Source organism: Canis lupus, chromosome 5 (assembly GCF_003254725.2).
Source record: "Canis lupus dingo isolate Sandy chromosome 5, ASM325472v2, whole genome shotgun sequence".
NCBI classification, from domain to species: Eukaryota; Metazoa; Chordata; class Mammalia; order Carnivora; family Canidae; genus Canis; species Canis lupus.
The window spans coordinates 46,086,292-46,113,574 of record NC_064247.1 but is presented as its reverse complement, the minus strand read 5'-3'; the positions used below and the strand labels follow the sequence as shown (position 1 = coordinate 46,113,574).

General features: G+C 40.5%; 1 protein-coding gene across 20 annotated transcripts in view; it reads left to right on the top strand.

Annotated features, from left to right (window-relative positions):
• The first annotated feature begins 10,791 nt into the window (after positions 1-10,791).
• Positions 10,792-27,283, top strand: part of UBE2U (ubiquitin conjugating enzyme E2 U) — a 50,309-nt gene continuing 33,817 nt past the window's right edge. For 3 of the 20 annotated variants that reach the window (XR_003128139.3, XM_025427932.3, XM_025427949.3), the window contains exons 1-6: positions 10,838-11,331; positions 13,425-13,506; positions 14,675-14,767; positions 19,507-19,604; positions 21,823-21,927; positions 25,264-25,384. Coding sequence is in view for 19 of the 20 variants with exons in the window: in XM_025427932.3 (XP_025283717.1) it covers positions 11,266-11,331; positions 13,425-13,506; positions 14,675-14,767; positions 19,507-19,604; positions 21,823-21,927; positions 25,264-25,384 (565 nt within the window). In the remaining variant the exon portion in view is untranslated. Of the gene's footprint in view, positions 11,332-13,424; positions 13,507-14,674; positions 14,768-19,506; positions 19,605-21,822; positions 21,928-25,263; positions 25,385-27,283 lie in introns of all 20 variants that reach the window. The other 17 variants (XM_025427952.3, XM_025427953.3, XM_025427942.3 and 14 more) reach the window with 16 other exon arrangements.

The window sequence follows — 27,283 nt, the reverse complement described above, 5'->3', positions numbered from 1 at the left end:
AAGAGCAAGGGATCACACGCAAAAGAGGAAAATGTTTGCAGCCAAGATATGACTGCACTGAAGCTTGTTACCATAAATGCCAAGAGTATTAAGGAGTCTGTTAATTCAGAGGAAGGAGAGTCTTACAAACCATCAAAGTACTCAAGGTCAATGGAATCCCCTGGGAAATTAGGCGGGGGATGGCTCAAACAATAGAGATATACAGGGAGAAGGTCTGCTGACATATTTATGGCCACCTGAATCCCAAGCACCCATGAACTGCTGATTCACAAATAAGGACCATAACGTTTTTCTGAACAGGCCAGACATGGTGCATATCCTCACCAAAGCGACCAGGTTGGTACATATTCTTATCCAGGAATGGTTGTTAGGAGAAAGGTCTTTCTTTAAAAATTAGATAGGACATTCTTTCCACTGTGAAAAAGGCCAGTATCCCAGCACGCTGAATACAGATAATGCAGGGGATATTCAATTGGAAGAAAAGTGGTTCTAAATATCAGTCTTTGTGTACCTGTGCTCTTGACCGAAATTCGAATCCCGCCCAAAACAACAGAACCGACAGTACACAGTATGGATCAGTGTGGAAGCTCTCCCTGACCCTAGAGGCACCTAGATTCTGAGCAGAGGCAGAGAGATGTCAGGCTCCCTCCCACAGCAGGTGCTGCTCCATGACCACTGCAGGCCTGGGGCATCGAAATGGTATCAGTTATCACTGGGGCTCAGTCTAATACAATTTCTAATACAAAAGAAAGGATCTTTTGAGTCTACACACATTAAAATCACTCCAAAGAGACTGAAAATCCTAAGACTAAAAGTAATATTTGGGCAAAATGACCGTTTAGGACTTCTTTGTATTGCTAAAGTTCACTCTGGAAACAGAATCCATCCGCTGGGCTGCAGTAATACCTCCCACATCTCAGTGCTTGCCTTACCTTTACTTGTCATTCATCGCAGCTCCCAGAGGGAGGTCTGGTGCTGCAGCCCGGCTCCTAGGGCTCAGAAGGACTGGCTGTTCTCATGGCATAGAAAACAAAGAGAAAGAAGCAGAACTGAAACGTGGGCACTTGAAAACCTCCTGCTTGGCCATGCTCCTCGTCTCACTTTCTCTTGGCCAACACAAATTCTGAGGGTGAACCCGACTGTAGGACATGCATGTATCTCCACCTGGTAAGAAGCCCTGCAGCCACAGCCTGAAAATGATGTAGGGATGTAGGTTCTCCATGCAGCAAAGGGGGCAAAGAATTGGGAATAGGAACACAACCCCCACCCAGCAGAAGCCCTGAATGGAAGGAGTTGGGACCAGTGAACCCACAGCACCAGTGCCCTTCTTTCCTCTTGCGTTCATGCCAGACCTCACTGACTGATACTTTCCCAGTTGACTCAGAGTTATCCCTAAAATGTTCAACAGACTGCCCTGGGTAACCTAATAATTAGTCAGAAATAACACCAGGGATGAAACTTATTAGCCACCCCTGCATTAGAGCAATTGTCAAACCAGTTTATTTAGATTGTCTGGGAAGATTCTGAAAATTATAACCTTAGGACTATCCAAGAATGTACCGGAAAAGCTACCTTAAAATCTCCTATAAATTCCTCAGCGCGTAAAACACTGTATGTCTAGCCCTCTTTCCTGGGACCTGGATGAAGAGCCTGGGAGAGTACTGCTGACTTTTTAACTGTTCCTGCACAGGAGCGGGATAACCTTGAGTAAGTAAGGCAATCTCTATATCCTTATCCATAAAATGGTGTAAATGTAGCATAGAGGCTGGGAGTAAAGATTTTGACGTCATGCTGCCTGGGCTTAAAATTCCCTTTCACCGCTTGGTAACCACACATTTAGACAAGTTTCTGAACTCCCTTTTTATCCATCTGAAAAAGTAACTACTTCATAGGATTGAAGCTAATTAACCTAATTTATGTACACTGCAGTAAAGTATACCTGACCCAAAATTATAAAAAAAAAAAAAAGTCTAGATAATTTTCTGATTTTTCTAGAGTATCTATCTGTCAGAGTGGATACAAACATTTAATGAGAATATGTATCAGTATGTTAAGAGTTATCTGGCACATAGTAGGTGCTCAAAAAGTGGTGACATTGCTATTATTAGATGTGTTTTAAACGACTTTTACAAAGGGATACATTATTTTCTTTTTTTAAAGGTTTTATTTATTTATTCATGAGAGACAGACAGAGAGAGAGAGAGAGAGGCAGAGACACAGGCAGAGGGAGAAGCAGGCTCCGTGCAGGGAGCCCGATGTGGGACTCGATCTCGGGTGTCCAGGATCACGCCCTGGGCTGAAGGCGGTGTTAAACCACTGAACCGACCTCTCCCCCCGCCCCAGGCTGCCCCAGGGATACGTTATTTTCTAATGTGGTAAAATATCTAGAGCACAAAGTGTTCTACCTATTATTCACGCACATGTCATAACGTAAACCGCCCAGTACCAGTGCCAATGGGCGGGAGGCTTAGTCTTTCAATAACTTCCATCATTTCCCTTCAAACCAGCCCTAATAAACATACACTAAATAAAAGCAGCTTCAGGACATATCTCTAGACCATCACTCTACCATATGTCATCCTTTATACCCCCAAGCCAATTGCCACCTCAAAGCTTCTCCCATGTTGGAATTCTAAAGTCATCCCTGGGGCAACTGAGAGCACCATGAAAAGGTATTTTAAACCAATATATGTGAAGGAAGCCTAGAATAATTACATCGTTTAAGTGGTTCCCTCCCCTCCCCCCATACACACATTTAGTAAAGTTGTACTTAGATAATATGAATGTGGTATCTCTCAACAATTGGTGTTCCTATGTGGGGAGTGAAATAAAGTGAGACCTGATCTTCCTAAAACATTTGAGTGCATGTAAAGTGCCCAGGCTGGTATTGAATTCCTTCATCATAGACCCAAATCCACTCCATTTTTTTTTAAAGATTTTATTTATTTATTCATAGACAGAAAGAGAGAGAGGCGAGGGAGAAGTAGGCTCCACGCAGGGAGCCCAACATGGGACTCAATACTGGGTCTCCAGGATCACACCCGGGGCTGCAGGCGGAGCCAAACCGCTGCACCACCAGGGCTGCCCCCCAAATCCACTCCTAATGGGATTCTGGGCACTACTTTTTAGTGCCCAGTACTCTTTTTAGAACTTGGATTATAGGATTTGGACACCAGCCTGACAGAGAAAACAAATTTGGTTCCTTTAAACACCAAGCTCCGAAGCAAGTAGGCAGCTGTTACCAGGTTGTCTACAGTATTCCCGCCTGGAAGATGTCCTTGATGCCCAAGGTAGGGTGACCAACTGTGACAGTTTTCCAGGGCTTAGTGTACTGTTAGCACTGAAAGCCCTTTTGCCCAAGAGAGCCCCCCGTGCCTAGGCAAACCTGGACTCTCCTACCTCATCCTACCTAAAGGGAAGAATGTGAAACAGAAGCCAGCATGTATTGGCTCTGAGTTCCTCTCTGTTGAGAAATTCAGATATGAATAGTGATCAAGTCTCCCCCACACCTCAGGAGCCTTAGAGGGAGAGACTGAATTATTCTGTAATTAACACAATTCTGAAACTGGGGGCGAGCCCTCTGCTGCAGCTTTACAAAGGGGAATAGAGCATTTCTTTAAGCCTCGGGTTTTATAAGCTAAAATAAAATTTTTAAATGAGAAATTTCAGGAATTCAAGTTGCTGAACTATGCTGCCCACCTCTTTCTTCCTGTTTGATCTTTGGAGATTAGCATTCGGTATTTTTCATGACATTTATATTGAGGAAGGAATATAAGATTATTAAAAGCAGAGAAACTCAATATTGGGAACGCACATCAAAAGGTCTTCAAGACAAAGAAGGGATCATATGATTTGAAACCAGAGTTACTAGAAGCATGTGTGCTGCACTTCATTTTCTAGTTAACAGCGTAACATACGTCAAAATATGATTTAAAACACTTCTCACAGCTGAGCTGACATTTGGCGATCCTCAGCCTTTTTTTGTTCTTGAGGATGGGGGTTCAAATCCAAACGAGGTTAACACTTTGTACTGGTACATATTCCTGGTGGATGAGGAAAACAGTTTTTTAGTTTAAGTAAAATGAAAACATCTGTCCAAGTCCTGAGGGAAAGAATTGTTTTTAAAAAGAGGGGGAGGGGATGCTTGGCTGTTAAAGCCAGAGATGGCCTCAGTCACTTTGCAAATGTTAAATAATTATACTGCTGGTTGCTTGGCTCACCTAGGATGATGAAAGTTTGTATCTGAGCCTTAGTTCAGTCTTCGTTTTTCAGATATCACACCCATTTTTATCCTCTAACCCTGTCTAAAGCCATGTGTTAATGTGTACCAACTGGTGGCAGGTTCTTTTCATACTGTTTCAGGGTAAACCCAGCTCAGTATGTGACTGACCTTTTGCCAAGTAACTTGTCTTGGTCAGTAGCTGTACACTCTGGGTAAGTTGTATTTGTTAGCCACTAGCACACAACCAAATACCACAACGTTAAGGTTTTATTTATTTATTTTTTTAAAGATTTTATTTATTTATTCATGAGACACAGAGAGAGAGAGAGAGAGAGGCAGAGACACAGGCAGAGGGAGAAGCAGGCTCCATGCAGGGAGCCGGACATGGGACTTGATCCCGGGTCTCCAGGATCATGCCCTCGGCCAAAGGCTGCACTAAACCGCTGAGCCATCTGGGCATCCCCCTCTCACACTTTGAATTACTAATTTCTGGAAGAGCACAATCCTTTTTTAAAATTATTATTTTATTATTTTATTTGTGTGTGTGAGAGAGAGAGAGCACACATGTGCACAAGCAGGGGGGAGGGGCAGAGGGAAAAGCAGACTCCCCGCTGAACAGGGAGCTTGACACAGGAGCTCAATCCCAAGACCCTGAGATCATGACCTGAGCCCAAAGCAGATGCTTAACTAACTGAGCCACTCAGGGGCCCAAGCCCAGTCCTTCTTAAGGGATCACCTGATTAGGCCAGGCTCACCAGGGATGACCTCCCTTTCTTAAAGTCGACTATGCCATCTAACTTAATCGTAAGAGTAAAATGCATCATATTCACAGTCCTGGGGATTATGCAGGGAGTGGAGATCTTGAAAGTCATCTTAGAATTCTGCCTACCGTAAGAAATACAATGCAACATTTCTCTTTTCAATCCTCTAGGCCTACTTTTAGGGGGAAAGACTGAGAGAGAAAGCCCAAAAAAGCATATGGTAGAACTTAGTAAAATATACTCTCCACTTGAGGGTACAAAAGTAATAAAAATTAATGTAAAAATGATTATTTTGTAGTTGGTTTTCTTTGAGCAGCAGACAGGGTACTGCATATTTTTCTACAAGTTACAGAAGTCAGACTGAGGTGTTGATGAATTTATAATCTAAAAGAGAAGACAGAAATCTCATTCAATGAATAGATTCCCACTGGGGCTTTATCACATGCCAGGCACTGTATTATTGCAGAGCAGTGGCCTGGCTTTCTTGGGTTTACATTTTAGCAGAGGAAAACTCAGAAAGCAAACAAGTAGAAATACAGCTGGAAATGGATACACCAAAAATAGCAAAAACAAAAATAACAGATACAGGCACACACAAACTATTGAGAGTAGCAGTAGTTTTTTTTTAAAGAAGGCCAGAGAGCTCACTTGGTAGAGACGTTTGATTTTTTTTTTTAAGGTTTTATTTATTTATTCATGAGAGACACAGAGAGAGAGAGGCAGAGGGAGAAGCAGGGTCCATGCAGGGAGCCTGACGTGGGACTCAGTCCCGGGTCTCTAGGATCAGGCCCTGGGTCGAAGGCAGGTGCTAAACCATTGAGCCACCCGGGCTGCCTGACCACAAGACATTTGTGAGGCTGGCTAGCCAAGTGGTTAAAAGCATGGAATCTGGAGTTGGAGACTGGTGGGGCCGCCTCCTGGCTCTGCTGCATTCCAGCTATGTGACTGTGCACTTACCTCTTCTGCAAAAATTGGAATCATACTAGTACTTACCTCATAGAGCTGTTTCTGAGGATGAAATGAATTCCCCAAGAGCACTTAGAACCTTGTGCCTGGCACATGGTAAGCATGGGTGTTGCCTATCAATCTGTGCCAGCTGGTGACTGGGGGCTTGGCAGCGATTGCTGCTTTCAGCTTCCTGGTCATTCTGGGAAGTAGGTATCATTACTGGCTGCACCCTCCACTACAAGTGAGAATGTGCTGGTACAGGGAGCCTAAGTAACTTCTTCAAGGCCATGCTGGCTATTATTAAAACATAGGTATCTTGGGAGACAATCCAGGTCTGTCCTGAGAGCACACATTATTTACCCAGACTAACTACTAAACTAAGACAATGGAAGGACTACAGATGGGATTTATTCTCCTGTTTTCCCAATTGTGTTGCTTTATCTAAAACACCCACAATCAACAAATCTGATGAACAAGGCAGAGAAGGACATGGCTTAGGAATAATAAGTGGCGAGGACACAACTTCAATGCTGTCATGTACATGGAAATATTATTAAAATATGTACTATAATTGGAAGGTGAGTCAATGTGGAGAAAATATTTTCAGATAGGCTTCTACTTAGAAGTTTGCAATTTTAAGTAACTCAGATGTCGGAATAGCAGATGCTACTGGTCTCCAGCTCTGTTGCTATTCATGCAAGAAGCGCACCTAGCCAGTTGCTGCCCACATGCTCAATGCGTGCACACACATCTCACTCCCACCATTCACTGAGGCCCCAGTTCCACTTATCAGCACAGGAGCCTGTGACCAAAGCCCATCTCCCATCTTCGCAGAAGCTAAGCTAATTGTAAAAACACGGGGTGTTGGCCAGCCATCGAGTACAACTGTGATCCCATTTATTTAGTACCTCCAAATACAACAAAGCCAAGCCCCCAGAGGCAGATTGGCAGGAAGCTGTCTTTCCCAGCAATTTCATTCCCAAACCTGTTCCAGGAGCTCTAACCTGTTTGTCCCTCGAGACCCAATGGTTGCAGACCTTTCTAAGTGTCTGCACCTTCTTTTCGGTGCCCTGGGGTTGAACTTACAATCTCCACCCTGCCTGCACCTCTCCAGCCCCTCTGCTTGGTGGGCTCCTACTGACAGTGATTCTTCTGCTCCGTGTCTACTTTGTCACTAGCCTCCCAACTTGAACATGCTATGTGCCCATTGGGCCGAACAAACTCCTCTAAATCACCCACCACCCCACATCTCTGCAAACCCCTTCCTCAGCTTATGTCTCGTTCTGTCATGGAAGGGTCACTCTCCTGGCCCCCCAATTTTTTATCTGCTCAGTTTAATTCAATCAGCATAGAGTGATGTCCCTCTGAGTCAGGTGCTTGGTGCTGGGAATGCAGTGATGAATAAACGGGTCTCCATGCCCTTAGGAATTTACATTCTAGTGAGGAAGAAAACCACACAAAGAGATCATTTCACAATAATGAAGTAATGACCCACAAAGATGCGCCCGGGGTTAAATGAGAACACAACCCACTGTGGTGCTGCAAGAAGATTCTGAGAAGGAATTTATGTCTTTTTACATGTGGAAGAGCTGGTTAGCCAGATAAAGAAGAAGAGGAAGAAAATTCAGGTAGAGAGCTTAGGCAAGATGGTAGCTACAGGGAAAAGACAAGCAGTTCAGTGATGCTGCTGCTTCAAATGTGAAGCAGAAAAAAAAAAAAAAAAAAAAACAGAAAAAAAAACAAACAAAAAAAAAACAAATGTGAAGCAGAGTGGGCATCACTAAAGGAAGGATTGATAGGAATAATATCACGAGAGGTTTTGCAGAGACATGTTAAGAAGCTTGGATTTAACCCTGTAGTGCATGGTTTCTTAAGCTTTCTACATCACTAGTATTTTTTTTTAATTTTCTTGTTTTTTTTCTTTAAGATTTTATTTATTTATTCATGAGACACACACACACACACACACACACACACACACACACACACAGAGGCAGAGACACAGGCAGAGGGAAAAGCAGGCTCCATGCAGGAAGCCTGACGTGGGACTCGATCCCGGGTCCCCAGGATCAGGCCCTGGGCTGAAGGCGGCACTAAACCACTGAGCCACCTGGGCTGACCCTTACATCACTAGTATTAAAATTAATGAATTCCATGACCCCATTCTACCAAAAGAAAAGGCTATGTGCACACACGTACCCATAATAGATATACAGACACATACAAAGTTGCCCACAATATAACCCCCGACCCACACCCCCAGAGGTCAATCCACATTTAAAACCCTGTAGATGGAGGTAAGGTAAGCTGGGGTGGTGAGGGGGATCTCTTGCACTATTTTCAGCAGAGAATTACATAATGACATGTTAGTTTCTATACGTTACTATAAGGTATCATCACACACAAGTCTGGAGGCAGAGTATAGTATGAAGATGTTCTGTGTTCTAGCAAGAAATAACAAGGCTGTGAGTTTGGGCACCGGGGATAAGGCTTGAGAAGAAGCTAGAAAAGCAGCAGGTCTTGAGGGTGAGTTATGAGGAAGAGGAGTCAGGGGGGCCTTCAGATTTCCAGCTTGAGAAACTGCATGAACAAAATGAAACAGAAGGCTAGTGGAGAGGAGGAAAGATAATGAGTTCATTTTGGACATTTTGAATTTGAATGGTCTTTGAAACAGCTGGTTGAGAACCAGGCAATTGAGTATACTGGGCTGAAGTCCCAAGAAGAGGTCCAGGAGGGGTCAAATGAGAATCCACTAACTTGATTTTCATTGCATTAAATTCATTTCATTGCTAGAAATACCAATTTCTTAAACTTCAGAACAAATAATGTTTTAATTTACCTTTTTTTAAAAAAAGATTTTATTTATTTATTCATGAGACACAGAGAGAGAGAGAGAGAGAGGCAGAGACACAGGCAGAGGGAGAAGCAGGCTCCATGCAGGGAGCCTGACGTGGGACTCGATCCCAGGTCTCCAGGATCACACCCCAGGCCGAAGGCGGCACTAAACCTCAAAGCCACCAGGGCTACCTTTTAATTTACCTTTTTATTTTACCTTAACATAATTTCCCCTAGAACAAAATAAAAAAAAAAAAAAAAAAACTTCTTCTTCTTCTTCTTCTTTTTTTTTTTTTTTTTTTTGAGAGAGGATCAGAGGAGGGAGAGGAATGGGAGAAGAGAGAGGACCTCAAGCAGACTCTCACCCCTGAGATCAGGACCTGAGCTGAAATCAAGAGCCCATGCTCAACTGATTGAGCCACCCAGGGGCTCCTAGAACAGAATTCTAAAGACATAACAAAGGATCCTACATTTACTATCACAGTATTCCCCTACTGGAGTTGAAGGAGTCACAGGACCACCATGATAGCATCAAAAAATCTAGCTAAAACTCCCAAATTTGGTACATTCTCTCCTCACTGAAGTGCTGTGTCTTCACTTTCAACCTTACATTCACAGTCCTGCATAAATCCAAGTTAAAATCCGATGGATTTAAAAGGCAGCCCCCCAAAAATCAATCTTAGATCCTAGTTGATGTTTTAAATGGAAAAGTTCCTTTATATTCAGTTTTACGAAATATAGAATAAAATCATTTTATCATGCCAAAATGTTAGTAAGATTAATATATTGTTGGGAATTTGTAAGCTATCATACCTGGACATGATGAAATTGAACAGGGAGTCTTCTAAAAAAAAAAATGAACAGGGAGTCTTCTAAAAGATCTCCCCCCTCCCCAATCCATTCCCCACAAAGCAGCCAAAGTCATGTTGTAAATGTAAATCAGAGCATGATGCTCTCAGACTTAAAACCATCCAATGGGTTCCTGTGGCTATTCAAATAAAACCCAAACCTCCCATCCTATAAGGCCCCACCCTAATTACATCTCACTCATACCCTTACTCAAGTCTTTCCTAGTTCCTTTTTTAAGCCTAGTTTTTCCTGACTTGAACTATTGTATTTTCATCTTCCTGGAAGTATCTGCCCTCAATTTCATAAAGCTGACTCCTTTTCAGACAGAGGCCTTCCCTGACCATCTTGTACAACCCTTGACTACTTGCTACACTCTCATTACTTTTTTTTTTAAGACTTATTTATGTATTCAAGAGAGACAGAGAGAGAGAGGCAGAGACACAGGCAGAGGGAGAAGCAGGCTCCATGCAGGGAGCCCGACGCGGGACTCGATCCCGGGACTCCAGGACCACGCTCTGGGCCCAAGACCGCGCTAAACCGCTGAACCACCTGGACTGTCCGCAATGTGATAAATGTTAATGAGGAGATAAATACAGGGTCCTCTAGGATCACAAAAGAGAGGAATCTAGTCTTGTTTTAGGGGCTCCCATAAGGAATCGTGGGCAAATTTAAATCCGAAAGATGAGAAAAGGAAAAATGGAGGGAGAGAGGGTGGAAGGGTTGTGGTAAACGTCTAGATAGGAGGAACAGCAGGAGTGAAACCCTGTGGCAAAGGATGGGAGCCTGAGACATTTTAAGTACGTCCCTGTTCCTGGAACATCCCCCCAAGGTACGATGACATAACAATGTACGCGAACGTATTACGAATACGTTGCTATGTAAGTTACGATTAATAAACTCAGACTTGTGCCTAGTGATCACTCATGACCTGATAGTTTCTAATGTTCAAAGAAAAAGGAAAACATTTCAGAGGACTTCGAGTGAAGGCTTCTGAAAGATCCCAGGGCTTTATCCCCACCGTCTTACACTAGCTGGGTACACTCCACGTTGTTGGACTGAGTTGGCGTGGTGAGGGGGCGGGCGGGTGTTGCCTTGACAACGGATCTCACAGCCTGTCAAAGTGAAACGGTTAGACGATTGGCTGCGAGGGTTTCCAGAGGCCCGCCCCCCGTCGCTGATTGGATGCGGGGCGGCCAAGTGCCACAACTTTCCCTCAGGGTCTTGTCGCTTAGCAACCAATTTGCGACCTCCCGGGAAGCGGGCGCCCGGCGACACCTGTGAGGCGTAGCCTAACCGCGCTCCCTAACTTCAACCGTGCGGCCCTGCGCTCCGCCGGGCGTCCCCGCGTCACGCACGCACCTCACGGGTTGGCCCAGGTGCTCCCCCGCGTCTGCCTTGAGGCTGGGCTGTGGGCTGGCGCCGCGTGACACGCCGCCGTTGGGGAAGTTTGGTGGAGTCAGAGGAGAAAAGGAAAGTAAGTCACTGTTGTAAGTCCAGCTTAGAGCCGCTTCCCTCGGGAGGACAGAGCCTTCTGGGGCTCTAAGAAACAAGTCATTGTGAGCTGGCCAGGTGTGCCGAGCGACCCAAAGTCTCAGGCATCTGTCTCCGAGTGAAGCCTAGGAGTGTGGGGACGGGTGCCAGAGCCTTATCATGCACTGCAGAGCTTACTTCTTGCTGGAGAGAGACTTCCAAGAGTTGAAGGAGAACGATTTTAAGGTGAGTGTGGGAACCTGGAGAGGTGTGTTTTGTTGGGAGTACGAGGTTTTTTGTTTTTTGTTTTAAGATTTTATTTATTTGTTCATGAGAGACACAGAGGCAGAGACACAGGCAGAGGGAGAAGCAGGCTCCATGCAGGGAGCCCGACGCAGGACTCGATCCCAGACCCCAGGGTGACCACCTGAGGCAAAGGCAGAGCAGCTCAACCTCTGAGCCACCCAGGTGCCTCTGGGGTACAGGTTTTTAAAAGCATTTTGATCCGTGTTTATTCTGTAAGGCATAATTTAGTTAGACCTAATTTGCCACGGCAGTATTATTAATGAATCGATTGCACTTTTTATAATAATAATAATTATTATTATTATTTTAAAGATTTTACTTATTTACTCATGAGAGACACACACAGAGAGAGAGGCAGGGACACAGGCAGAGGGAGAAGCGGGCTCCATGCAGGGAGCCCGATGTGGGACTCGATCCCAGGACTCCAGGATCACGCCCTGGGCTGAAGGTGGCGCTAAACCGCTGGGCCACCGGGGCTGCCCAGAATCTACTTTTTAATAAGAATTATTACTTCATAATCATAATAGTTAAAAATATGGAGCACATTGTGGTAATTTGTGTGTATTTAAACCTCGAATATCAGGTAGTGATTAGTAGAGACAGGGTGTGCTCATGAATTACATTATTAAATAAGTAGTGTTTGGTTTTATCTACCAGAAGCCTAAGTCCCAGAAAGGCTCAGTAAAAATTTGGCCCCAGGATCCCATCCCAGGGTTTTCTGATCCCAAAGCCCTTGCTCTTAAGTTCTACTACTCGCTGTCTAAGGCACTTTTTTCCACCCAAGGCTATCAGATATAACGCCTAGGTGCCTTTCCTTTATAATTACAACACAGAGGAAGGCTTTGCCGGGAATCCCCCCACAGTGAGGTCCATAAGTGCGACAGGCCATGTGTGTCGCTTATGGTGTGGAGAATAAAAAAGGGAAGGCGGGGAGGGAGTGCTTAAGGGAACAGAAAGAAAGCCACCTTGGAGGGAGGGCTTCGAGGACTACCAACACTTGCTTCAGGTGTAGGTAGTTCACGGGCACTGTTCTATTTCCATCCCTGCTATAGAAGTGTTGTCTTCACTGGAGATGTTAGGAACAACTCTTGAGTCCAACAACAAACATCCAAGATGTTCGAACCTAATACTTAATGTTGTTTCTGCTCTACCTGAACTCTGTGGTTCTCTGGTAAAAGAGAATTTGCTGAAGAGAGAACGTGATATGTAACTATAAAAAATGTAGATAAAAGAGATAAAATGTTTATCCAGACTAGCATTTAATATACTTTTAAAATTATTATTTATTCATGAGAGACACAGAGAGGCAGAGACACAGGCAGAGAGAGAAGCAGGCTCCATGCAGGTAGCCCGACGTGGGACTCGATCCCAGGACCTCAGGATCACACCCTGAGCCAAAGGCAGACACTCAACCACTGATGATCCACCCAGATGTCCCCAGCATTTAACATACTTAATAACTATGTTGGTTGCTCAGAAATATTTGCTGACTGTATCTAACTCTATCCCTCAGCATAAACGATAAACTTTTCCATGAAATAGATTGTCATCCCTCCATTGGGACATTAACTCAAGTGAAGGAAAATTTTATTTTTATACACAGAGTAATTTTGGAGTTGTGTCTTTCTTAATGAAACTTTTCTTCATGCCCTCCATAGAGCATCCATATAGTTTTTTGAAGCTTTGAAGATGCATCTTTCCAACTATTTCCTTCTTTTCTGTTTGGAATCTTCAGTTGGCTATTGATTTATATAAGCCACATCTCAATCTTGGCTTTGTAGTCCCACTTGTGATTTTCATGCTTATGATTTATTATGAATTTATTGTTGTATGCATTTCTTGGAATCTACCTTAACTTCTGCGTAATCAAACAATATAAAATATATAACATTTTCCTAAATCAACAAATAAATTTATCAGGAAAAGAAAATGTGGAGTTTCTGGAATTCATTATAACTTGACATCTGATTTTCAAAGCTGCAAAATTTAACGTTTACTTCTGCTTTGATTTTTTTTTTTTTTTTTAACTAAAGGGTATTACTGCCTTTCCTGTAAGTGAAGATCTGATGGAATGGGGAGCCAATATTGAAGGTCTACAGAATACATTTTGGCATGGTCTGTATTTTCAAAACCAATTTACTTTTTAAAAGTCTTTTTTTTTTAAGATTTTATTTATTTATGATAGACAGAGGGGCGGGGGCAGAGAAGCAGGTTCCCTGCCGGGAGCTCGACATGGGACTCGATCCCAGGACTCCAGGATCACGCCCTGGACTGAAGGCAGGCGCTAAACCGCTGAGTCACCCAGGGATCCCCTTAAAAGTCTTTATACCATTATTAGCCTATCTTCTTTACATGTATAATAAGATTACGGTATATAAATTCTCTAGATTTCCAGAGGAATTCACGTTATTTTTTCATCATGTGGCTTAATTTTTTGTCACTTGTCAATGTAGATGGGAATTTTAGGTTTGAATTTTCCCTTATGCCAAATTTTAATGTCATTACACTTTTTAAGAAGCAGATGCAATAAAGCATATCATTTGGGAATATCATGTAAGTCTTCCATGAAATCAAAGAATAGGTATAAAAATTTCTACTTGCATAAAAATCCTACAGTTATCTCTCATTTTTGTCCTTTATGATTTTTCCCAAAATTTTCATAAATCAAATTCTCAAGAAGACTGGGCCACTATAAACTTTAATGGCCATGCACTCTTTCTTTGTGGATTGACAAAATAGAGTTGTTGAGTGAAGTAGGGGAGAAAAATGTCAGTGGCTAATTACAGTACATCTAACATGTGCTATTAATGGGTCTTGAATGCTGAGAAGAAAGTGGATTAGTTAATTTTGCCTTGGAAAGTCAGGAACCGGCTGGCTTCTCAAGGAAGTAACGTTTGAGTTGAGTCCTGAAGAACAGGTAAGAGTTTGTCAGATTTAGAAGGGAAAGGAAATTCAGTCTGAGTAAACAGCATGGCAAAAGCTTATAAACAAGAGACGGTTCTGGAAGAGTGAGTTCAGTAAATAAGAGCAATACAGTGAAAGGGGCGGGTGTTCAGGGATGGAGTTAGTGGATGAAAAGGCCTGGTGGGAAACAGGCTGAAAATACAGATTAGACTGTGAGGAGTCTATGAAATTATCTAGAGGACTCTATGTACCCTGTGATCCAATTTACTTATTAATAAAACTCTCGGGACCTCAGAAGCTAAACTATAGAGAATCTTCAGGTTTCAGTTAATCGGTACAACATGATGCTTTAGTAAAAATGTTTGTTTCTTTATTATAGGATTATTCTTCCAACTGACAATACATTTTACATCACAGTACAATTTTGTCCCTCCAGTTGTGAAATTCATAACAATTCCTTTTCATCCAAATGGTAAGGACCAAATGAGATTTTTATCATTGGGATTCTGTCCCTATTATCCTTGTTCCTTGTAAGTGTTTAATAATGTTTCTTTTTGGGGCACCTGGATGGCTGAGTTCTTTAAGCATCTGCCTTGGGCTCAGGTCATGATCCCAGGGTTCTGGGATTGAGCCCTACTTGGGGCTCCCCGCTCAGTGGGAAGCCTGCTTCTCCCTCTCTCTCTCCCTCTGTTCCTCCCCACTCCATCTCTCAAATCAATAAATAAAATCTTTAAGAAATGTTTCTTTTTAACAACCTTGTTATGGTTAAATTAGTAAGCATGGTTATTGGGGAAAATATAAAAAGACAGAAAAAAATTATCACCTTGAATCCAAATTCAGAGAGCTGTTCCTCTTAACTTTTAAACAATTTTTTTTTTTACTATATACATAGTAAAAAAATGTATTTCTTTTGGATAGTTTAAGGACTACATGTGAAGTTTATAAAGTGACATGTTTATTTCTGCATTACTAAACATTCTTCAAAAGGTTATTTTTAATGACTAAATGATAAACTTAACTATTTTTGTATTCAGTATTCTCATTGGCTCTGATTTATCCAATGATAAAAAAATGCACTGACAAATTAACATTAGAAAGAAATGAGTTAGGTTGCTATTGAAGTTATACACAAAATGAATTCCTGATGTATCAAAAAGTCTAAAAGTTTTAGATACTAAAAAGGTAGAAAATTGAATAGAATTTTTAATCAACTTGGTGAGGAAGGCTTTTCTAAATATGATAAAACCTAGAAACTGTGAAAAAAAAGCATGACAACTACTAAACTTTTAAAAAGTTCTACAGCAAAAAAAAAAAAAAAAAAAAAAAAGTTCTACAGCCAACAATATTATAAACAGACAAAATACATCGACTTTTTCAAACCAAGGGACAATATTTGCAACGTGTAAAATAGAATACTTACAACATGTAAAGAATGCTTAAGAATCAATAAGAAAAAAATAAAGCGATAAAAAAGCAGGCAAAGGTTATAAACAAACATTTGATAGAAGAAACATAACAAAAATAAACATAAAGATATTCAGCCTCACTAGTAAGAAAATGAATGCATATTAAAACAATTATGATTCATCGTTTATGTTTGCAAAATGTTAAAAACTCTGACATAATGATAACCTTAGTGTGACCTTTTTGGGAAGCAGTTTGGCAGCTTCTAATCAGCTGTAAAATGCAAATAGCCCTAAATCCCTGTAATCCTGTGTTTATAAATTATTCCATAGATAAACTAGCACAGTGTGGAAGAGTATGTTTCATATTTAAAGATGCTTATTCCCAGTAAAAATTTTGAAAATAGGGAAAAGGGAAATAATCTCAGTGTCCATTAATATAGGAATTTTTAAGTAAAATATCTTAACAGCTATATACATAACAAGGTGGATATATAAAGCTAGACTTTTTGGTCACTGCTGTATTCCTAGAATATTCACTACCTGGCATAGAGCTGGTGCTCCAGTATTTTTTCATAAATATGTCTATAAAAATGCTGATGTTTATTGTTAGATGAAAAAAACCTCAGAGAATATGTAAGATATAATTCCATTTAATAAAAAATAAAAACAATACAGTTATACACGTCTATATGTATATTTGTATAGACCAACTGGTAAATTTATTTTTTTACAGATTTTATTTATTTATTTTGGAGAGAGAGAGTGCAGGAATAAGGGGGAGGGGCAGAGGGGGAGTCTGATGCAAGGCTTGATCCCAAGGACCTGGGATCATGACCTGAGCTGAAACCAAGACTCAGATGCTTAACCGACAGAGCCACCTAGGCACCTCCAGGCCAACTGATAATAACTCTAAAGAGTGGCATAATAGGCAAGGGAGGTTTCATATTTTACTTTATGTATATTTATATAATTTTTTTCCAAGTACATTATTAGTTTGTAACTAAAACTTATTTTGGGCGCACCTGGGTGGCTTAGTTGTTGAGCATCTGCCTTCTGCTCAGGGCATGATCCTGGGGTCCTGGGATCGAGTGCTGCATCAGGCTCCCCACAGGGAGCCTACTTCTCCCTCTGCCTGTGTCTCTGCCTTTCTCTCTGTGTCTTTCATGAATAAGTAAATAAAAATCTTAAAAAAAAAAACAACTTATTTTTAAGGGATAAAATTAAATTAATGGTACACAATTTACTGTGTACGTTTGCTATTACTTGTTTAACATAAACACCTGTGGAGTCACCAGTTAAATGTAGTGAGAGGTCAGTGCTCTCATCCCTGAGTCCTTATACCTTCCATTTCCACAGAGTACAGAGAACCTCTGTCTCTAGAAGGGAAAGTACAGAAAACCTGTGATTTTTCTTCTTTCCCTCCCTCAGTCCTTGAGTGACTTACTTGTTGGGGAAATAGGAGAAAAAAGTGAACATTTGTGGCTCAGCACTTTCTTTCCTACCAGTCTTCCCTTAGAATGGGTGGCCTCTCTCTTTCTCCAGGCAGGACACAGGTAGGCCATCAGTTTGGGTGTTTAGTTCAAAGCAGCGGGGAGAAGGGAGGGCAGGAAGCTTTTGTGGAGCTCAATGAAGGCCACAGATCACATGCATTTTCCAATTCAGTCTTACCTACAGTAAAGCTGATATCTTTTCACTTCCATCTTTCAACACTTAGGTCTGTCTCCTTATCCATAAGCTTGAGAGGAGAGGAGTATTATTTATTAGTCCCCAAACTGCAAAGGATGGCTCTATATAGTTCTCTTTAGAGGCCTAAAGCCAAGTTCCCTTTTGGGATGTTTTTTACACTTCTACCAGTCACTGTGTCTAAAGTCCTCATTTTAGCACTCCAAATTTGAGCATTGAAACTTCAAAGACATTTTTTTTTTTTGCCAATTTGATAAAAATCTCAATGTTAATTTTAACAAGCTCATCTTTGAATACTTGTGAGTTAAACATTTTTTCATGTCTCAGGGAGCCCGGCGTAGGACTCAATCCCAGGCCTCCAGGATCAGGCCCTGGGCCGAAGGCGGCGCTAAACCCCTGAGCCACCCAGGCTGCCCTTGCAGTTACCTTTAAACTTAGATGATTGTTTCCCCCAAACACAATCAAATCATCATTTTAATATTCTTTTAGTTATTACATAGTCTTATTTTTCTCATTTAACTCCATTTAAAAAAATACTGATTTAATTAATTGTGTTAGGGCATAGGCCAAGCTTCTATGTATCTTTCTGCTCTGTGTATAATAGAACAAAGCTGGCAGAGAGGTTTCACCATCCTCAATGTGCAGGTATCATTTTTGGATGTAAGACTTTACTCTGTGGCCATTTCCAGCCAGTGGGAAGAGGAAAAGACAAGGCAGAACAGCTTCCTTCAGGAAGTATGATCTAGAAATTGCACACTTTCCTTCCGCTGAAATCCCACGATTACAACATAGTTACATAGCCACATCTTGCTGGAGGAAAGGCTGGGGAAAATGTGGGCAACCACGTATTTATCTAAAACCACAGGGATGGAGACTGGGGGTGAGGGTGGGGGCAGACATAGTGCTCCTTATTCCAGAAGAGATGGAAGAAAGGAAGCCTAACCTGAGGACAATGAGTAGTTTGCACAGCACTTGTTGTTTTTAAAGATTTTATTTTTCCATTCATGAGAGACAGAGAGAGAGAGAGGCAGAGACATAGGCAGAGGGAGAAGCAGGCTCCCTGTGGGGGAGGACCCAGGACCCTGGGATCCCACCCTGAGCCAAAGGCAGATGCTCTACCACTTACTTAACCACCCAGGTGCCCTCACAGCACTTGTTAATGCCATTTGTTGATAATCTTCTTTTGCTGCTGAGTCATCATTGCACTTTTAACATACAACAATTTTATTTTATTTTATTTTTTAACATACAACAATTTTAATACATGCCAGGATTTGTTTCTTTTTCTTTTTCTTTTTCTTTTTTCTTTTTCTTTTTTTTTTTTTTTTTTGGCCAGGATTTGTTTCTAAAGGCTCTTACCACATTGTTTAATCTCATGTCCCACGCTGCAGTTATCATTATTGTAGTTTTACAGTACAGTGTCAAATCCAACACCTCTCTTTTCACCTTCTCAAAATTTTCTTTTTAGTTAACTTTTTATTGCAATATTTTCCTATTAGAGTAGAAATGTGGGATGCCTGAGTGGCTCAGCGATTGAGCACCTACCTTTGGCTCAGGACGTGATCCTGGAGTTCTGGGATCAAGTCACACATCAGACTCCTGCATGGAGCCTGCTTCTCCTCCCTCTGCCTGTGTCTTTGCCGCTCTCATGAATAAATAAATAAAAACTTTAAAAATATAGCAGAAATGTTTCCCTTATTCATTTGCTGAAGTTTTTTTATATATCAATAAGACAGTTATTAAAATGATACCTATCACTTGGGGGGAAGTTGCTAGACATCAGGTACTCTATTAAATATTTTTAAGTTCTTTTCAGTGATGGAAGGTACTTTCATCATATCCCCATTTCACATATTAGGAAAGTTAGACCTAGAGAAGTGAAGTTAAATTGCTCAACATTGCAGAGCTGACAAGTCAGGGAGTCAACATTCAGATCTCTGTGTATCTTATACCAAAGCCCATGCTTTTAATAGCTACACTATATCAGCTATCCGTCATCTTCACTGAAAATACTTTTCTGCTTTGTCTTTTGCTTTCTGATTTTGCCTATGATATTTTGATGTTCATAAATCTTAAATAATTTTATGACATGTGTCAATATTCATGTGTTATTTTAATGCAGTAGATCAAAATTCTGGTCGAGTCTGTATAGATTTTTTGGATGACCCTGAAAAGTGGAATACAAACTATACATTGAGCAGCATCTTACTTGCTCTCCAGGTAAGAAGAGATTAATATAACACTCTTTAATTCTGTCAATTATCCCAGTTACTCAAAATATAAGGAATAAGATGTGCAATGAATATTTAAATGTTTGAAGGATTTGTTTTTTTGTTTGTTTGTTTGAAGGATTTGAATAAGCTTTTTTAAATCAATAGAAATTTTATACCAAGGCTATAAAGTAGAACTTAGAAAGATTATTATTTTAAAGTGAAATTGATAGTTAAGGCCCTTTACAATGAAAGAATACATATTTTATTTAAAAAAAGAACTGGATAGGGGCAGCCCAGGTGGCTCAGTGGTTTAGAGCCACCTTCAGCTCAGGGCATGATCCTGGAGACAGACCCAGGATGGAGTCCCACATCAGGCTCCCTGCATGGAGCCTGCTTCTCCCTCTGCCTGTGTATCTGTCTCTGTCTCTCATAAATAAATAAAATCTTTGGGGAAAAAAAAAAGAACTGGATGGTTTCAATTTTAGAAATATAGTCTTAAGTTTTCTTTTGGCTTCTAACTTGACTTCATAATATCGGAAATGGATCTTTCCTCATTCATGAGTGTTGCCTTCCTCAGAAAGGTGAATCAGATAGCTACAATTTAAAATGTTCAGCTTTAAAAAAAATAAAAAAATAAAAAATAAAATGTTCAGCTTTATCCTTTGCTACTTTCTCTTTTGTAAACTTTCATATCAAACCCAGTGAACAATTAAAGCAGGGATTGTGTCTTCCTCTCAGATTGATACCTGTCTCTGGAATGCTCCTTTGCCCCTGGATTCACACATTGTCCTTAGAAGCATGCCTCAGTGTTGTGTTATTTCTGACCCTCAATGAACCTCCTTTCTCATCTGGTCCTAAAATAAATTATTTTAATAGCACTTGCTTTGACCACCTATAATCCAGCTCAGTAATGTTTCCATGTACCTACTCATTAATATTATCTGAAGATAATCTATTAAATTTGATTATCTAGAATACTTACATATTCTGGCTTAACTGAATTCTCTCAAACACATAGAATTATAATACAAATCCCATTTTTTATTTCTGAAAAAAAATTTTCTGTCTAGCCATCTTAGTGCACCGAGGAAAGCAGTCTTTTTTAAAGATTAAGTGTTCAAATATATTCACTCATTCACTCTGCAAATATGTGCTGAGCACCTACATGTGCTAGGTCATGTTTGGGAAGAGACATTTGAGCAAAATCTAAAGTAAGTGAACATAATTTGCAAATATCTGGGGTTGATCTTTTGGATTCCTTCAACTTGAGTCCTATTTCTGTCTATTCCACCTGAATTAGAATCTGCCTTAAGAATAGTAAAACTGAAGGTTCCTGGTAGCTTAGTCAATTAAGTATCTGGCTCTATTCCAGCTCAGGTCATGATCTCAGGGTTGTGAGATCAAGCCTCAAGTCAGGCTCCGCACTGGGCATGGAGCCTGCTTGAGATTCTCTCTCTCCCTTTGCCCCTCCTTCCCTCTCTAAAATGCATAAATAAAATCTCTTTTTTTTTAACTTTTTTTTTTTTTTTTTTTTTTAAGATTTTACCTATTTATTCATGAGAGAGACAGAGACACAGGCAGAGGGAGAAGCAGGCCCCATGCAGGAAGCCCGACATGCGACCCAATCCCAGGACTCCAGGATCATGCCCTGAGCCAAAGGCAGACGCTTAACCACTGAGCCACCCAGGTGTCCCACATAAATAAATCTTAAAAAAAAAAAAATAGTAAAACGTTGTTTCACAGCTCTGTGCTCAGCAGGGAGCCTGCTTAGACTTTTCTCTCTTCTTCCTTCTCGCTTTCCCCTCCCCACCCTCGTGCACTGGTTCTCTCTCTCTCTCTAATTTAAAAAAAAAAAAATAGAAAGGAAAAGAAAATCACTGAAAGTTATAAAGAAAAACCCCAACCCTAATGTGATTAGCATTTCCCGCTAATATTTTCTCCCATATTTTTGTGTAATCTTTCAGTTGCCCATTCACTGCAAGGTTAATGTCAGTTCTATTTCCTGACACCCGGGCTTCGGACTCTCCCTAACAGCACAGTGCAGCCCCATTCCTATTATATCTCATGCTTTTCTTCACTCACAGTGTTTGGTTCAATCCAGTTTAAAAACAGTATTTATAGAGTTCTCAATTCTAAAGTTACAAACCCAAGCGAGTCTTGCATCTTAAAAAGTGCTCAGTCCAGTTTCTGACTGGCAACTCATTTTCTCCTTCCCTTTTGCTCAGTCTGTCCGGGAAGCAGCTGCCTACATTGGAAGAGTCAGGGCCAATGAGTCCTCCACTGGGATGCCTTTCCGGACTTTCTTCAGAGAGGTCGAATTGATGGCTTTGGTATTTGAGGGATTTCTTTTGTCTCCCACCCATTGCGTGGTACTCGAAGGAAATTTCTGTCAGAGGGCTATAATACCGTAACACACATACTGTTTTCTTACCTGTCTTCCCCTATTGGATTGCAAGCTTCCCTTACTGGACTACAAACTCCTTGAGGTCAGGAAGCAGGTCCAGTTCATCTCCAATACCCAGGACAATGCTGACAGTAAATGCTAAATAACATTAATGAAAAAATGAACCTGAATTTTTTTTACTTTGTTCCAATTATGGTTTATATGTATAAATTATTTAACCTATTTTTCACTGACCATTTTATCTCAATTTTCCTATTGTTGAATCTAATATTTTAATGGCTATCTAATAGCCCTCTCAAGGCCAGTGCTTCCCAGTAGAACTTTCTGTGCTGACAGAAATATCCAATATCTATGCTGTCCAATACAGTAGGCACTAGTCACTTGATTATTGTGCCCTTGAAATGTTGCTAGTGTTACTGAGGAGTACTGTTTTTTTCATATATTTTGTTTAATTTCAATTTAAATAGCCACATATGGCTTGTGCCCACTGTAATGGACAGTACACGAATAAACCATAATTTCTGAGTACTTCCCTTTGAATAATAGATGAGATATAGGGACGCCTGGGTGGCTCAGCGGTTCAGCATCTGCCTTTGGCTCAGGGCATGATCCTGGACTCAGGATCAACTCCCACATTGGGCTCCCTGCGAGGAGCCTGCTTCTCCCTCTGCCTGTGTCTCTGCCTCTCTCTGTGTCTCTCTCATGAATAAAGAAACAAAATCTTAAAAAAGAAAATAGATGAGATTATGTATAATGATCACATTTTTTCCAGGGGAGTGGCTTTTTGAAATGGTGTGTAAAAAATTTAAAGTCTAAATATACCAATCATCTCCTAAAACTTTTATAATCTTACAGAAGATGATAAGAACACTTGTACTTAATGCAAAGATAAATAGCAACACCATCCATAAAAGGAATTCCAAATTCACAGGCCTTAACTAATTGGAAATTATAAATAGTACCTATTGTTGCTGTTGTTTACTAATGCTCCAGTTTTTTTGTACTTTTCCTCTGGAAAGCTGCTTTGTTGTTCCACACTATCACATGACATGGCTCATTTAAAAGTTGGACCTGGGACACCTGAGTGGCTCAGCGGTTTAGTGCCACCTGCAGCCCAGGGCGTGATCCTGGAGTCCTTGGATTGAGTCTTGCAATGGGCTCCCTGCATGGAGCCTGCTTCTCCCTCAGCCTGTGTCTCTGCCTCTCTCTCTCTCTCTCTCTCTGTGTCTCTCATGAATAAATAAGTAAAATATTAAAAAATAAAAGTTAGACCTTTTCTTTTTACTATTTTAGCAGGGTGTCTGACTCACACATTTTAATATATTCCAGTTATTAAAAATCATTAAGTATACTTAGTAGCTTGTGTACACATAATATCAAAAGGTCTTAGGCACAGTGTCAATGTGAAGACTATTGAATAAACTTTACCAGATGTGCCTCTCTGAGTAGGATTATCACTCCAGCTAAAGACCAAAAACTTGTTCTTGAAGATAGATTTCATCTGCTTCCTACCCACTTTGAAAGGTTTGGTGTAATCCACACTGAATCCTTATTTAAGCAACTTAGAATACTTACTCTTGGAGATATAGCTCAAATGTGTTTTCCAAACAGAAAACTCAAATAACAGCAGTAAATTCTTACTGCCTTTGAAATATCAGACAACAGATTATTGCTTTCATTAGTGATGAGTGTCATCATTTCCATGACACTTAAGTCACAGTTATCCATTTTGACCTTCATCTATGCTTAGGTGTGCTAGTAGTTATTATCTTGGCTGCATCTTATCTAATTTGCATGTTGTAATATTCAGAATACTGAAATTATTGAATACATATTTGCAATTTGGGCAAATAATAATTTTGAGGTGCTAGATAAACAAGATCATGGTCTGGCCGAAAAGTTTTGGTTACTCTGGGACCCCTATTTAGTCTAGATGCACATATACTATAGCAGGCAGAATTTTAAAGATATTGCTCCAAGACTTCCATCCTCTGGTTATTCAATCTAATCTACTTACTGCTGTTAAAGGGCTTTGCAGATGGAATTGCAGTTACTAATCAGCTGACCTTAAAATAGGAAGGTTATCCTGAATTATAGAGGCAGACCCAAAGTAATTATGTGACCCCCTTAACAATAGGAGAGGAAAGCAGAAGAGTCAGTCAGAGAAATAGAATGGGAGGAGAATGTATGTGGCAGGAGGAAACATCAGAGAGATTCCAAGCATAAGAAGGATTTTTCATACCTTAATTGCTGTGAGATGTTGGGGTCCAAATGTAACCTGCGAGAGACCTCTTGGAGCTAAGAATGGCCCCAAGCTAATAGCCAGCAAGGAAACAGTGATCTCAGTCCTACAAAGATAAGGGACTGAATTCAGCTAAAAACAACCTGAGCTTGGAAACGTTCTTTCAGAACCTCTGATGAGAGTGTAACCAGCTGACACTTTGATTTTAGTCTTGTTAAATCTGGAAAAGAGAAACCAGACTAACCACCTTAGACTTCCCGCCTACCAAAATGTGAAATAATAAATTTGTATTGTGTTAAGCTGCTAAATTTGTGCTAATTGGTTACAGCAGCAATAGAAAACTATAGATACCAAATTAATCATTCAATAATCTGGAGGGATGTTGAAGTATACATAGCCTTACTACATATATTTGTTTATCCATGACCTAAATAATATGTTATGTTAAAAATTACACTTCTTTTTTTAACGGAAATGTTTCAGTGTTGCCTAATGTTGAGTTTCCTTTATATGTAAATCAAATTTAAATTCATGTGAGGGATCCCTGGGTGGCGCAGCGGTTTGGCGCCTGCCTTTGGCCCAGGGCGCGATCCTGGAGACCCGGGATCGAATCCCACGTCGGGCTCTCGGTGCATGGAGCCTGCTTCTCCCTCTGCCTATGTCTCTGCCTCTCTCTCTCTGTGACTATCATAAATAAATAAAAATTTAAAAAAATTCATGTGATAAAAAAGAATAGGCTAGAAGAAGGAACTTGTAGCTTACTTTGATCCTAATATTTGGCTCTTGAATATACAACAGTATAAAGCCAAGATAGAAAAAAATTTAAAAAATAAATAAAAAATAAAACCAAGATAGACTAAGAGTTCCCTGAGAGTAAGGGCCATGTCTCATTTGTCTTTGTATCTGTCTCCAGATGGATACAGAGTAGGCATGTAATAAACACTTGTTACTGTTGGATGTGTTGGCTTGTCTTTTTGCTTTAGCAAAAGAGTTTAAGAATGTTTATATTTTTTCTTATAGGTTATGCTTTCTAATCCAGTTCTAGAAAATCCAGTGAATTTGGAAGCAGCCCGAATGCTGATTAAAGATGAATCTCTGTACAAACAAATAGTTCTAAGACTTTTCAGCCAACCAATACAATGTAAGAAGTGCCTCCTTATTGTTTTTGCCAATTATTAATTATGCATTTATAGCAAATAAATGGTTTAGCAAATAACTGTTATAGTATTTTCTGTATCCATTTTCAGTAATGAAATCATCCTAAGATTTCTCCTACTGTACCTGTTTGTCAAGCCAATCAGTTATCAAAAAAACAATTAAAAAGTGGTTCTTTAGAGATTATCAGCAATCATAAGCTTAGTAGTTTTAAATGTTCTAGTCATATGGATGGATGGTACTGACTAAAACTTATTTACCCATCATAAAGATATGACATCTGATTTTAACTCTTTGTTCTATGATGGATATTTCCCAGATTTCACCTGCAGTACCCCAGATCTTACTGAACTGGGACTCCTTTCCTCTTGATTAGCAAAGTGTTCAGCTTTTTGTTTGGAAGAGATCACCCCTGAAAGTATTTCTTCTAAGAGTCCATGTGGAAATGATACCTGAGGCTCTTCAATCTTTCTGCTTTCTTGACTGGTATTGGTGGAGTAGTTTTTTGATACCCTAGTTTTACCTCTTCATGATTTAACCCAGCATTTCTACTGCTTCTGTGTTCTCTTTGTGGTTAGCAGAATAATACTGTTGGCTCCTTATGCCAGAGGAGTTCATCACAAATGAGGATTGGGCCCCCAGTGACATAGTTCTTTCCTCTATATCTTGCCCAGCTGTGCACAGCAGCCAGGCATAGCGGCTGCTGTCATTATCTCCCTAATAGCAAGCCTTGCTGTTCAGACTCATTCTGCCAAAGGGATCTCTCACATGCTTTTTCTTTCAGATGTCCCCTGTTTCTTTTTCCAGTCCCCTTCCAGGGTCTGCCAGTCCATTAGCTGGGTCTGTACAATTGTGAGGAAGTTCAAGTGCTCCCCCACAGCACTTTGAGTCTGGTGCAAATCAAGCAATGTCGATTAGGCATCCATTTTGGTGCCTTCAAACATTTCATGATTATTGTGGAGTCCCTCAAACATTCCCTGAGTTTTGAAGCTGGTTAGTACACGGAGGTATCCTATTGCATCACTCTGACCACATTTCTGACCTACCAGTATACTGTAGCATCTACTACTGTATCCTTTCTGCTCAGTTACTATTTGTGCAATGAATGAATGAACAATTTATATTACTTAACCTTCCATTGAGCTCTGTGGTACTACCACTTTAAAGAAATATTCTGTAATAAAAGTATATCCCAAAAAAAAAAACTATATCCATAGCCTGGTAAATGGAAATTTAAAAACTGGTTTTAAAGGCTTTTATATGGCAAATGATTCTGTGCAACAAATTTTGGGTTTGCCTTGCCAAAAAGAATGATGAGAAAGAAACTGGAGAGAAGTCAGCCCTTCCTTTTGTCCACCTGCCCACTAGATGCCATCCTTCACTCCTTTTGCTTCTCCAGCTGTATCATCAAGCCAGACAGAAAAGCTGCCCCAGTTGCCAAATCACCCTGCTGATGAGCAACAGCAAATAGTACTTTGGCAGGTTTTCACTATATTCTTTAGTTATGTTGGTGAAATATGTGGAAATCCAAGACAGTAAATAGTTATAAGTTTGCTTGCCATCTCAGCCAGACTAGGAGTGGTAGCCTTGGGTACCATGAAGAGAATGACTTCTTGCAGCTTCCAAGGGAAAGAGTGTCCATGATATAGCAGAGACATCTGCTAAGGGGCAAGGAGTGGGAAAGAAGTTGCAGAAAACTCATTCACCCTAAATTATATGGTAGTCTAGAACTATGTGGATGTCTGTGAAAAACTGCATCCAGTGAGAATTACTTGTAACTACTTGAAAAGTGTCACTAGAATGCTGCAAGAATCATCTTTCATCTATTTCAAATGTTAATAAAGAGGTCTAGAAAAAGCATAAAGGGAATTGCCACATTTCTAAG